This window comes from Entamoeba dispar, genomic scaffold (genome assembly GCF_000209125.1).
Source record: "Entamoeba dispar SAW760 scf_1105229460075 genomic scaffold, whole genome shotgun sequence".
In the NCBI taxonomy this organism is placed as follows: Eukaryota; Evosea; order Mastigamoebida; family Endamoebidae; genus Entamoeba; species Entamoeba dispar.
Genome location: NW_001854011.1, coordinates 1 through 12,279, shown reverse-complemented (window position 1 = coordinate 12,279; position 12,279 = coordinate 1). Strand labels below are relative to the sequence as shown.

Below are 12,279 nucleotides of genomic sequence, written 5' to 3'. Positions count from 1 at the left end.
ATAAAAAAGAAACACTAAAAATGTTAGTATAATGAATAGTATAACAACATTAATAAAGTAACACAAAATAACAACGAGTGGTGTATAACATAAAAGTCAGCGCAACTGAATTATTAGATCGCTGACCCTAGTTTATATAGTAACGTACATGTGGCATGGTTGAAAATAACGTTCAAAATTTTCAAATGGTGAGGAATTATGGTGAAAAAAAGGTGCCGAAATAAGAAGAAAATGTAACATAGAAACATAAAGAAGCAGAGAAACATAAAAAATCAAATAAACAACAAGAGAAAGGTGAGGTATTACGACAGCGATGAGGAATTAGAATGACGATTAAACAAGATATAATAAAATAAACAATGTCAAATAGAATACAACGATTAGTAATACATATGTAATCAACAAAATAAATAAACGAGAACAATCTATTATCATTTTATACAAATTAAACAAGTTAATACAACAAATGAGCATTAACAATGAATCAATCAACAATAAACATATATCAAAATATGAATATAAAAAACAACATATTTTTATAGGAGGTGGAATTGCAACGGGTAAAACAACAATGTTAAACTTATTACACGAATACATGGATTATTATACAAACACGTTATTTATAAAAGATTACATCGATTACGACAAAGAAGGAATTATCAAATTAAAACAATTATTCAATGGTTTGATTACCGATTATGAATTTCAAACATACGTATTAAACTGTTATGAAAAACATTTAAACAGTCCCATTTACGAAAACGCCGATTTTATATTATGGGATAGACATCCCAGTGAAGCTTTAGAAATATGCTGCAAAGACAAAAACCGCTTGACAAAAGAAGAAAGAGATAAATTAAAACAACGTCTAGAGCAAATTTATAGAAGATATGAAATACCGTTATTAACCAACAACAATGTCTCGATTATAAATATAGACACTTCACGAATTTCAGTCGAAATAGCACAAGAAGCATTAATTAACGTATTTATTCATTCCGCAATGCTAGGTATAACAGATGGAAGCATATTCGTTCTATTATATTGTGGAGATTCAGAAACACAATTTAAAAGAATAGTCAAAAGAGGAAGACAAGTAGAATTAGAAATGTACAAAAAGAAAGAAGATTTGTCAAAGCTAAACCAGTGTTATATTGACTTCTACGTTAAACTAATAACAGAAAAGACGAGCTCTAAGAAGTAATTAACTGATTATTCTCATTTGATATTTATTAATGGAAGATACAGAAAACAGCTTTATCAAGAAATTAGAACACAGACAACCAAAGTTATTAATGAGAATATGTTATTCTATAGCAGCAGCAATCGTATTACTTATACTAACAATATGTATTATCGTTGCAGAGCTGATTGTAAAATTCCTAGAATAAACAACTAAAAAGAATTTAATTATTTTTTTTTGGGTTTAGTAAAATCTTTCCTTTTCAATTCACGAACTGCTCTACAGGTTCTAAAAGCATCTATGACATTTTTATGTTTAACAAGCATTTCATTAGACAATTTTGCGATATCTTCTATTAAAAATGCTTCATCCTCAATCAACTTACCATATTTATCACTTCCACTTGTAGTAATTTGCTCTTTCTCACATAATATCTTCATGTCATCACACATATTTTGCAAATCCCCCAAATCAGAATAATATTCATAAAGAGCATTAACAGCTATCTCTTCCAATGGATATAATTCACAGCGTTCTTCAAGAGTATAAGACATAATGTTATACAATCATTAATCAGTTTTAAGTTTAAATGACTGTGCATACAAATATCCACGTAAGAGAAAACATCAAACAGACAATTTATTTGTCATCCAGACACAAAACAGACAATTTTTTATAATATATTTAACACGATGAGGAATTTCTTTTGGGTATTTAAACATTATCAGAACTGATATATTCATCGTCAAAACATGGAAACACCCCAGACAGTTCGTGCAATAATCGAATCAAAAATATCAGAATTAAAGAATGAAATCAGATATCAATTAACAACAAACTTAACTGAAGACGGAAGAAGTCTGATATACACAATAGCTTATTGGGCCAAACAAGTAATGTTTAATAACGAATACAATTACAACAAACAACTCTTTGACTACTTAGAAATATTCTATAACGATCTTCCGGTTTTATTAGTCGATTTTACTAGACTTCAGACAATATTAGGAGAAATCAAATTCTTCTATAATCCAGAATATAAAGAACACATGAAATAATAATTTATTCTGATTATAAAATTTATGTTTATTTTTTTCTTGTTATTTTTTTTTAATAAAAAGGAAGCCCTCCTAACGGAGGGTGTTAAATTTATCAATATCATTACGTTTACAAAACAATTAAACAAACAACATTATAAAGAAAAGTAAATTACTCATCACTACTATCAGCTTTCTTCGGCTTCTTCTCTTCGTCCTTAGATTTAACAGGCTTTAATAAAGCTCGCTTTGATTTTTGTTCACTCACCTCGTCATTAATACAAGCATTATCATCATCCGCATCATTCTTTTTTGAATACTTTCTTATCCATTCTGGTATAGTATCTTGGTTAATACACTTTTTACCCTTCTTAATATTAAACTTCCTATTCCAAGCGTTGAAAGAATTTAGTCCGATTCCATTCTCATCCAAGTAACGAGATATTTGTTCACATCGTCTAATACACTCCAATTTATTTCTGATTAAATCCTGACGCTCTTCATCCGTTTTAACCTTATCACTTGAATTTAATTTCCAATCGATATAAGAGGGCTCCTTCATTGTATAATAAAATTTCTTAAGGAAGCCATTTATACCGGGTTCAGTTTGAGATTCTGTGTATACATCAATTAAGTCCATTGATGCAACATCGTTAAAGATATCGTCATGTGGTCTATTAAAAGAGGACATAATATTTATTTTTTATTTTTTCAAGTTCATAGAAAGGGTTAAATAACCCAACTCCATTCAATGATGTCACCGACACGCAACAAAAACCTCAACAGATTATATAAATAGTTCACGCCAAACATTATTTATTTATGTCAACACAAGAATTCCACAACGAACCAACAAAACTAGACGAAGTCCACCTAAAAGAAACTCTTGCTCACAACAAAGCTTTACACTTCACCTCAAGATATATGTACTTAACCTTATGGGGTGACGAAATTAGTAACCAAACACAATTCAAGGAAGTTATAGATCGTATTGCAGGTCCCACTAATAACTTACAATATGCACACATCTCGCCTGTAGAGAAAGACGAGATAAATCCGCGTCCACATCAACACTTACTCATAGTAACCAAAAGGCCTCGTTCATTCAAAGCTCGCCCAATTATTAAACATTCAGACGGAACACAACAAACGTTCTGGTATTCACGTGTTAATTCATATACATCAAGGACGGGCGATATATCCAACATCATCAAATATATAACGAAAAAAGGACAAGGTATGTATAAGGGAGATCCAACACTAAAAGAAGACCTAAAACAAACCTGGATAAACGCATTAAACGACCTAGATTCTTACCAAGATTTTAACGAATTGGAAAAAAACTTATTAGATATTAATGCCGAGAAATACATCCAACAAGAAGGAAAAATAAAAGCACGTTGGATGAGAAAGAACGCTAGACGTCTTGATATAGAGAATTACACCAGAACAGATTTACTTCCATGGAGAGAAGATATGGAAGAGATACAGACAATACGAAAGTGGTTAAAATGCGCACAAGGAAACAAATACAGAATGGGAAACCTGTTCATAGTAGGTCCTACTAAAACGGGTAAGACTGAATTCGCAATACAAGAAATATTTTTAAAATACAACACTTTCATGCTAAGAGGAGACTCCTTATTCGACGCATACGACGATGAACAGAATTACCGTTTTATATTATTTGATGATATAAATTATGATAAGAATTTATTAAGATTAATCAAAGCCATTACATCTACTATAAACAAGAAAACGATGGTAAATGTAAAGTACTCCAAAGCCATTGTAACCGCCCGTCCTTGTATACATTTATTAAATCAAAAAGAATATGAAGGAGTCGTAGACTTAATGAAATACAACGGTGGTTATAATTGGTGGAAAAGGAACTCACTCACAGTATTTATAGACAAGAAATTATATAAAGATCCCGAAGACATGGAAAAACAAGAAGAAAACTACAATGCCATGGAAGACCTACAAGAAAAGTATGATAGTATTAAAGATATTCCAGATGAACAAGACTCGGAAGAAACCAATCCAATAGAACATGTTTCATTTTACAAAAGAGTAACCAGTTTAATGGAATCACTTGGTTACGACGAAGAGTTCTTAGAAGGACTAACAGAAAAATTAACAGAGGCAAAGAAAGATAAAAAGATGAAAAAATTACTAAATGAATCACAAGAAGACAATGCAAGCATGATAGAAGAGTGGAATGAAGACTTAGAAGAATACCAAACAGATAACCCACTCGGCATGACAAAAGAAGATTTTAACAACTTCGAAAGAGAAACAATGTCACAATATGAAAAACAGAGAAGTAGTTACTTCAATAAACAAACGACGAATACATGGAAGAAGATGATGAGTATGACGACGAAGATGATGATTATGACAATGAAAACGCTCCATTAGAACACATCCATTTAATGGAAAAGATAATGATATGGATATCATCTATGATTAAAAATAATTGAATTATTTAAATTCAAAACGTCTTATTTCCGGTCTTCTTTTATATTTTGGATCATCAGCAGGATTAGTCTGGTGTGGTTGAGTAGTAGATGGATCAAATGAAGCACCATCAATAGAAGGAGCCTTTGGCTTTTTTTCTGGATAATCCATCTGATATTGTTGATATGGATATTCTAACAACTGCTGTGGTTCATAATTATATTCAAGTTTTGGTTGTTTAGGTTTATTAGTAATTTGAGGAGGTCTATAATCAAATCCAATAGTTTGTTGAGTCTGTTTATCCTTAAGTAAAGGTTTACCCGTTTTATCTTTAAGTACTAATGGTTTAACATCAGTCAATGCTTGAGTAGGAACTTGAGTCTCTTCTCCGAGAGTAACAATATTCAAATCCTTCAACAAATCTTCATCTACTTCCATTACAACAGCACTTGGTTTATATCCAGGTTTATTCTTTTTAGGATTAGTGAGGTCTTTAATATAATCATCATTACTTTTAACAGTATTATCAACTTTAGTAACTTGACCATTTTGTTTAGCTTGTTCATCTCGATTAACTTGATTATAATAATCCTTCTGAGTACGTGTATAATATTCTTGTAAATTCTCTTGTACTTTAGGATTACGTAAAGCCAGACTCAAAGAACCAGATTGAACACCATTTTCAATTAATAATTGTTGTTGTTTAGAAACATTATCATGTTCAGTAGCTGCATCATACGCATTCATAAAATTAGTAGCATCCTTTTTAAGAAGTTCATATGCTTGTCTTCGATCATTAGAACTAGCAGAAGGATCAGTATACTGTTTTATAACATAATCTACAGTCTCAAAATATCGTTGTGTATATTTATTATTTTTGTGTACTCTACCTTCATGAGCACCAACTTTCTTTTCAACCTGAGCAAATACCTTATATACTTCATCAAATAACCCACGTTCAGCATTATACTCGAGAAAACGCTGTTGTTTAAAGCCAGTAAAAGCTTGAGAAGCAATACGATTCTTTCCAATAAAAGCCTTTGCAAACTCTCTATCTTCAACGATTTCGGGTTGAGATACATGAACCTTATCAGCACGTGTAGCAACAGGAATAACAACTACAACCTTTTGTTTACCTTCTTTATAATTTTGAGCAGCGTTATAATCTCTATTACCTTCTCCATAAGCAGTTTGTATATTATTAATATTATTAACCATATTTGATATATCAGTATTAGGATTTTGATTATACAATCTAAAACCTCTAGCAACTGCAGCAAATTGTGCGTCAAGTGTTCTTATTACCTTAGTACGTTCAGCCGGATCAGAAATACTATAAACATATTTATATAATTCATCTTTATCGATTTTTAAATTTCCACCAACTTTATTACAAATACTTATAATAGGTTTCCATCTTTCAAAATACACATCGTTATTTTGTTGTCTAAATACTTCATTATTAACTTTCTTTTCAACAACCAATGCATTCTGCTTCATATATTCAAAATCTTTTTCAAAATGTTGTTGATTATCTTTAGCGTTGACAAGAGATCGTTGATTATATTCAATACGTTCATTTAAATGTTGGATATAATTTAAAATCTGATCCTGTTCACGTTTATATTGATCTGGACTAACCACCTTTAAATTAGTCAAATACGCAGTAAGATCAAAAACCGTTTTTCTAAGAATTTGATTTTCACCTTCATATTGCATAATAGCTCTAGCAAGATCATTTTGACCTCTATATAATAATTTATTTTCATTACTTAAAGTAGCGAGCGTAGCATCAGTTTCTCGTTTATTCCTAGCAATAATATTCATCAACTGTCCCATTGTAACTCGATGAGCATTTAAAATATTTTCAATACCATCAATACGATTATCCATATTTTTAACATTATTAACATAATATCCCAATTCTTGTAAACGATTATCCGTCTGATCAAATTTAGAATTCAAATAATTCTGATAAGCACGCATTTCATCTCTAGTAATAAACATATTTTGATTACGATTAAGTTCAATTTGTTGTTGTTCTAATTGCTTTTGTTTATTTTTAATCTTCTTAATTCTCCTATTAGCTTCTTGTTGATCTAAACTACCTTTCTTAACAGCTTCTTTAATATCACGTATTTCACGTGTATTATAATTTATTTGATCTTGAAGAGTTTCTTGATACGTATCATATGTAATAAACTTCTGTCTATAATCATTGAATCGTTTTTCAGTACGTTCAGCATATTCATCTAAATCACTATCAGCAATTTGAGCTTTTAATTTAGCTTCATTAGCAATACGATTAGCATCATTAATTTGTTGTTGTAACGATTGATTAACACCCTGCTGCTGTCTATTATTATCTCTAATTTGTTGTTTCATTTCATCTCTCATTTCTTGTTTAATTTTATTTCGTTCATCTTCACTCAGTGGTTGTCGAGGTTTAACTCTATCTTTTTCTTCTTCTTCATCATTTTTAGAATATCTATCATAAGGTACATAAGGACGTACACCATATCGATAAAATTGAACTTCATTATCAATAGGCTGTCTATTATATCTAAATTGTGTACGATAACCAGACCAATTAGTATGATATTCTTCATCTTCATCATCATAAATTCTTCTTTTATAACCACGTCTTAATTTTTTACGTTTAAAACGATTCCAATGAGGTTGTATAACATCAAAATAACGATTCATTAAAAATAAGTAGATTAAAGATTAGGATTTGACTCAGGCATACCATTGTTAGGCATTACAATTCCTCCATTAGTATAACTAGAATCACTTGCATTATATACTGTATCAGGATTAATAGAAGGTTTACTACTATTATCAGCATTTCCAACTACAATATAAGCAGAAGCATCAGCAGCAGAAGGAACAACTAATCCCATATTATTTTTAGCATAACCAATAAATCCAGAATATGGTTTAAATATTTGTGAATTTGGAACAAGAACTTTTCTTAATCCTCTTAATGTAACATCAAATTGCCAATGAATAGTTAAAGTACAAGCATTCATAGCAGCAACAGCTTGTGGAGCTTTAAGTGAAATAAGTAATTGAGGATTCCATGCACTATACATATTATCTTGTGATAATACTTGTTTAGTATTTGTTGTTGGTAAATACATTGATTTTTCCATCATTGATGCAGCATCTAATTGTCTAATAACACCCCATCTACTTCCATAATACAATGTCTTTTCATTTGCAGATGAATAACTTGATACAACACCATAATCAGGTACTCCAAAATATTTAGTACCATTAACTTCAACTACTTTAATTTTAACACCATTTCTATCCCATGCAGTACAAATAGAAGGGAAAGTAGCACTATTCAATAAACCATTACCAATAAATGTCATTTCAAGTGATGCTCTAACAGCATTAACTTTATATTGATCATACATTCCCATATAATTTTCAAAATATTGAGTAGAAGTAAGAATAGCATTTACATTTCTAATTAATGTAGCTTCACTTGAACCAATAGGTACATTAATATTAACATCTTCTTGTACAGAGATTACTACTTAGTAGAATCTCTTTGTTGCATTGCACTTGCAAAATTACCAAATGCTTGTCTTCTTAAAGTACTTCTCCTTCCTCTTCTTCTCATAATACGTCTACCTCGCATTCTTCTTGGCATAACCAAATGAAAATAATAGATCAATTAGTTCACATATAATAAAGGCACAGTCTTACCAGATAAAGAATCAACTTTACTAACATAAGTAGAAGAAATGGATGTATTATTATTCGTAAAAACAGCAGCAATATAATCATCAGAAGTAGATCTTCCAATATTAAGTCCACCACCATTCATAGTAAATTTACCAGAATTACTAATAACACTATTCTTATATTTAACTCCAACAGCAATAGAATAGTTATTTTCATAAGTAGTACCAATAACATCATCAAAGAAATTATTCATATCAAAATCAGAAGAATCGCTAGCAACACCATAAGAATAAATTCTAAGAGCATTACTAACACTTCCCATAAGAATAGCATAAACATAATCATTATTACTATAAGAAGCATTAGTAATAGCATTATTCCAATTCTCATTAGGTTTTCTAATATAAATATCAAAATACATATAATCATTTTCATAATGTCCTTTTCCAGTAAGAGGAATCATTTCATTTAATACACTTGAACCATCAGAAATATACCAATGTAAGAAAGAAAACGATTCAACAATTTCATTCTTAGTTGTTCTCAATTGCTTAAATCTTACTGTAATATATCCCATAACTTTAAGAATATAACTATCATTAATTGTTAAACTAGCATTAGTACTAACCTGATTCAAATAAGCAGTCCATTGATTATTATCAATAAAATCGAGTCTGGTACCTCTGATTTCAGTTATTTCAATTTTAACACCTTCTTTTAATATAGCATATAAATCATTAGGAGCTTGTTCAGTTGGTTCAGCACCTTTCTCAAGAACAACAGTATTAGTCTGTTTAACACTTGAAGCAGTATTCCATTCTGATTGATTTTCATCAAAATATTGAACAACACTCAACATACGATTATTTTCATCACCAGTCATACCAGGCAATTGAGCTTTTGCACCATACAATACACAAGGAATAAATCTACCATTCTGTAATTCTGGTTTAAATTCATATAATTTACCACTCATAATTGTTGGAATTGTCATCATCTTTTCACTACTACTAACACCTTGAATATCTAATGATAAATGCATTGGTGCACCTGGCATTTTAGATTGATAAATATAAGAAGAATAAGAAGAAAACTCATCATAAGATGGTTCACTATAATAAGTATTACTTCCAATTACATTTTGATAAAATCCATTAGGAATTGTACGTCTAGCAGCCATTCCATAAATACAAGGAAATGTTATTTCTTGTGTAACAATACTTCCTTGTTCATTAGAAGGTTTATTAATAGCTTTACCATATGAATAATTTGTATTTAAATAAGTAAGTAAGTTATTTGATTGTTCAGCTTCAGTCAAATCACCAGTAGTAATTAATTTAATAAAATCGTTATATGTATAAGAAGTATAATTAACACCATTATCAGTACTTACTCTATAAGCATAATTTGTATTCCAAACAGTATTAAATGAAACATTAGCACTTACACCTTTAGTAACATCACCACAAATATGTACATCCATAATTTTAAATTGATCAAAACAATCACATAATTCTCTAAATACAAGACTCTTACTTAATAAACCTAATGAACCAATAGTATGAACATCATTACCAATTCCAGTAACACCAGTAATATCAATTTTACCTTCCCATGAATCACTCACTGGAATAGTAGCAGTTAACTCTTGTTGTGAACTTCTTTTAACAACATCAACATTTTTTCTTGGTTTCATAGCATCACGTCCATTGGTGGAATTAGCAGCAGATCTCATCTAAATGAATAATAAGTTAAGATGCAAGAACTATATGACATAACAGATATTAAAAAACAATTAGAAACAACAAATTCTGATACTTTTAATATTATTTCAGAAAAAAATAAATATACTTTATACAATTTTCCTTCTTCACCTAATTTACAACAAAAAACAATTACTTATACATCAAATGGTATTAAAGATTTAGTACCAGATGATGGTTATGAAGGAATTTCACAAGCTAAAATTAACATTATTGTACCTCAACAATCATTACAAGAAAAAACAATTACTTACACAACAAGAGGAACACAAACACTGCTACCAGATACAAATTATGATGGAATATCTAAAGCAACAATTAATATAAATGTACCACAACCAGTATTTAACGAAATAACAGCAAATATTTCAGATAATGGAACATATAATTACACTCCAAGTCCTTCAACAGATGGTATTTCTAAAGTAACAATAAATGTAAATGTTTTACAATATTTCATAGATAAATTAAATTGTTATTACTTAAACACTTCACATATACAAAACTTAAGAGAAATATCAACAATTATTGTATATGGACCAACAACAGAAAGTGATATCAAATGGACAAATAGATGGGGAAGATTTATAGGATATTCAGACACTGCATCAATCACATTATCTTCTTCATGGGCATTCATAATAATGTGGAAAGGATCAGACAATGAAGCATACATTCAATTACAACGTTCAACATCAATTCCAATACGAAAAGGAGTACTTACATGGGTTCACGTATTAGAAGAAGACACATCAACAGTTATATTACGATGTATGGACTCATCAAAAAATGATAGAGCATTATTTGTTTCATACGTTGAAGAATTCTCAGAACCAAGAGACTTTATAGACCTGTACTTCTTCTACCACACAATATTTAAATAACTCTTTAATCTTTTTATTTTCATTTTAATGGAAGAAATATACAACGTCACTTCATTAGCACAAGAAATTAAAGATGCTGGTCAATCTTACTTTGATATCATAAGTGAAAAAACAACATATAGATTAGAAAACTTTCCAGAAGATCAAACACAAAATTTACTTATACCATTCAAACAACTTTCAGGAAATCCAACATACATAGAAGATTCAACAACTACAACTATCACATTCGCAGAAATGATTCCACATTTATATTCATCAACAACTGATATGGATTCCGATGCAGTAGATGCCCAAACAATAAAAACAAATTCAAATATTTATTATGCACTTATAAAAAACGCAGACACATCAGAACATGATTATGGAATACCAACAAACGCATTACAAGGAGGCTTCTTCGCAATACTTTTCAAAGTAACAGAAGGAACAACGAACATGGAAAAAGTATCAATAACAATGAAAACTCCATCCCAAGAAAGTACTCCAATAACACTTTATCCAAATTCACATGGAATTTTTATTTCAATTTCATCTCCAGGAAACCTTCTTCTTTCAAATACAAATACTTCAACAAGTCAACAATATAAAGAGCTGAAGCTAAACATCCCTTTCGAATCAGGCAATTCAATTTACCTATCTCTGGATATGTTCGATCCTTCAATAATAAACATTTAATTCAATTTCTTTGTGAAAATTTAAGGTTGTCAGTTGTCAGGAAAATAAGAGTGAAATAACAACCGAAGGGAAGTGCATGTAACGATTTCCTGATAACTGATAACATTAAATCAAGCAAAGGAATTTTATGTTATATATCCCATATTGGTCAGTTAGTGTGTCAATTTTATTCTTATTCTGACTCTGACACCCCAAAAAATATATATATATATATTTTACTGACTATATATTTTTATTATATTTTATAATATTTTTATTATAATTTTACTATAAATTTGGTCAGTGAGTCATCTGACTTTTCATTTTGAGTTTTTAAGATTTTGTGCTGACTAATTTTTAGATTTTTGTGTTATCTATCCCATAATTCTTTGAGTTTTAACCACGTATTGATTACGTCAATTGAGTTTTTATTTAACCTCATTGATGTGTTACCACGTCATTCGATTCTATTTTTATAAATCTGACATGTCTCCACGTCAAATTCTATTTATAGTTGTCACGTCATCACACTCGTTTTTGTGATCATTGCTGTGTTCTATTTTTAGAAACACATAGTCATTTCATTGTGAAATATA

The 12,279-nt window shown here is 29.9% G+C and overlaps 9 protein-coding genes across 9 annotated transcripts, besides 5 other annotated features; 5 read left to right on the top strand and 4 right to left on the bottom strand.

The window, feature by feature from the left end:
- Positions 1 to 466: 466 nt before the first annotated feature.
- EDI_113970 (uncharacterized protein) lies at positions 467 to 1,204 on the top strand (the record flags this gene model as incomplete). The annotated part of the gene is made up of 1 exon (XM_001736760.1): positions 467 to 1,204. One exon carries the CDS (start codon positions 467 to 469, stop codon positions 1,202 to 1,204), a length of 738 nt encoding a protein of 245 aa, XP_001736812.1.
- A 206-nt stretch (positions 1,205 to 1,410) lies between these two features.
- Positions 1,411 to 1,737, bottom strand: EDI_113960 (uncharacterized protein; the record flags this gene model as incomplete). Its single annotated transcript, XM_001736759.1, has 1 exon — positions 1,411 to 1,737. One exon carries the CDS (start codon positions 1,735 to 1,737, stop codon positions 1,411 to 1,413), a length of 327 nt encoding a protein of 108 aa, XP_001736811.1.
- Positions 1,738 to 1,850: 113 nt separating this feature from the next.
- Positions 1,851 to 1,871: a sequence feature (AT_rich).
- Positions 1,872 to 1,935: 64 nt separating this feature from the next.
- On the top strand, positions 1,936 to 2,241 carry EDI_113950 (uncharacterized protein; the record flags this gene model as incomplete). Its single annotated transcript, XM_001736758.1, has 1 exon — positions 1,936 to 2,241. One exon carries the CDS (start codon positions 1,936 to 1,938, stop codon positions 2,239 to 2,241), a length of 306 nt encoding a protein of 101 aa, XP_001736810.1.
- Positions 2,236 to 2,303: a sequence feature (AT_rich).
- An 89-nt stretch (positions 2,304 to 2,392) lies between these two features.
- Positions 2,393 to 2,911, bottom strand: EDI_113940 (uncharacterized protein; the record flags this gene model as incomplete). Its single annotated transcript, XM_001736757.1, has 1 exon — positions 2,393 to 2,911. One exon carries the CDS (start codon positions 2,909 to 2,911, stop codon positions 2,393 to 2,395), a length of 519 nt encoding a protein of 172 aa, XP_001736809.1.
- Positions 2,910 to 2,932: a sequence feature (AT_rich).
- A 110-nt stretch (positions 2,933 to 3,042) lies between these two features.
- On the top strand, positions 3,043 to 4,641 carry EDI_113930 (uncharacterized protein; the record flags this gene model as incomplete). Its single annotated transcript, XM_001736756.1, has 1 exon — positions 3,043 to 4,641. The coding sequence occupies one exon, from the start codon at positions 3,043 to 3,045 to the stop codon at positions 4,639 to 4,641; it is 1,599 nt and encodes a 532-aa protein (XP_001736808.1).
- Positions 4,581 to 4,627: a microsatellite.
- Positions 4,642 to 4,704: 63 nt separating the features above from the next.
- EDI_113920 (uncharacterized protein) lies at positions 4,705 to 8,344 on the bottom strand (the record flags this gene model as incomplete). The annotated part of the gene is made up of 3 exons (XM_001736755.1): positions 4,705 to 7,306; positions 7,420 to 8,175; positions 8,226 to 8,344. 3 exons carry the CDS (start codon positions 8,342 to 8,344, stop codon positions 4,705 to 4,707), a joined length of 3,477 nt encoding a protein of 1,158 aa, XP_001736807.1.
- A 24-nt stretch (positions 8,345 to 8,368) lies between these two features.
- EDI_113910 (uncharacterized protein) lies at positions 8,369 to 10,114 on the bottom strand (the record flags this gene model as incomplete). The annotated part of the gene is made up of 1 exon (XM_001736754.1): positions 8,369 to 10,114. One exon carries the CDS (start codon positions 10,112 to 10,114, stop codon positions 8,369 to 8,371), a length of 1,746 nt encoding a protein of 581 aa, XP_001736806.1.
- Positions 10,115 to 10,135: 21 nt separating this feature from the next.
- Positions 10,136 to 11,026, top strand: EDI_113900 (uncharacterized protein; the record flags this gene model as incomplete). The annotated part of the gene is made up of 1 exon (XM_001736753.1): positions 10,136 to 11,026. The coding sequence occupies one exon, from the start codon at positions 10,136 to 10,138 to the stop codon at positions 11,024 to 11,026; it is 891 nt and encodes a 296-aa protein (XP_001736805.1).
- A 237-nt stretch (positions 11,027 to 11,263) lies between these two features.
- On the top strand, positions 11,264 to 11,704 carry EDI_113890 (uncharacterized protein; the record flags this gene model as incomplete). The annotated part of the gene is made up of 1 exon (XM_001736752.1): positions 11,264 to 11,704. One exon carries the CDS (start codon positions 11,264 to 11,266, stop codon positions 11,702 to 11,704), a length of 441 nt encoding a protein of 146 aa, XP_001736804.1.
- A 193-nt stretch (positions 11,705 to 11,897) lies between these two features.
- Positions 11,898 to 11,981: a sequence feature (AT_rich).
- The last annotated feature ends 298 nt before the right edge of the window (positions 11,982 to 12,279 follow it).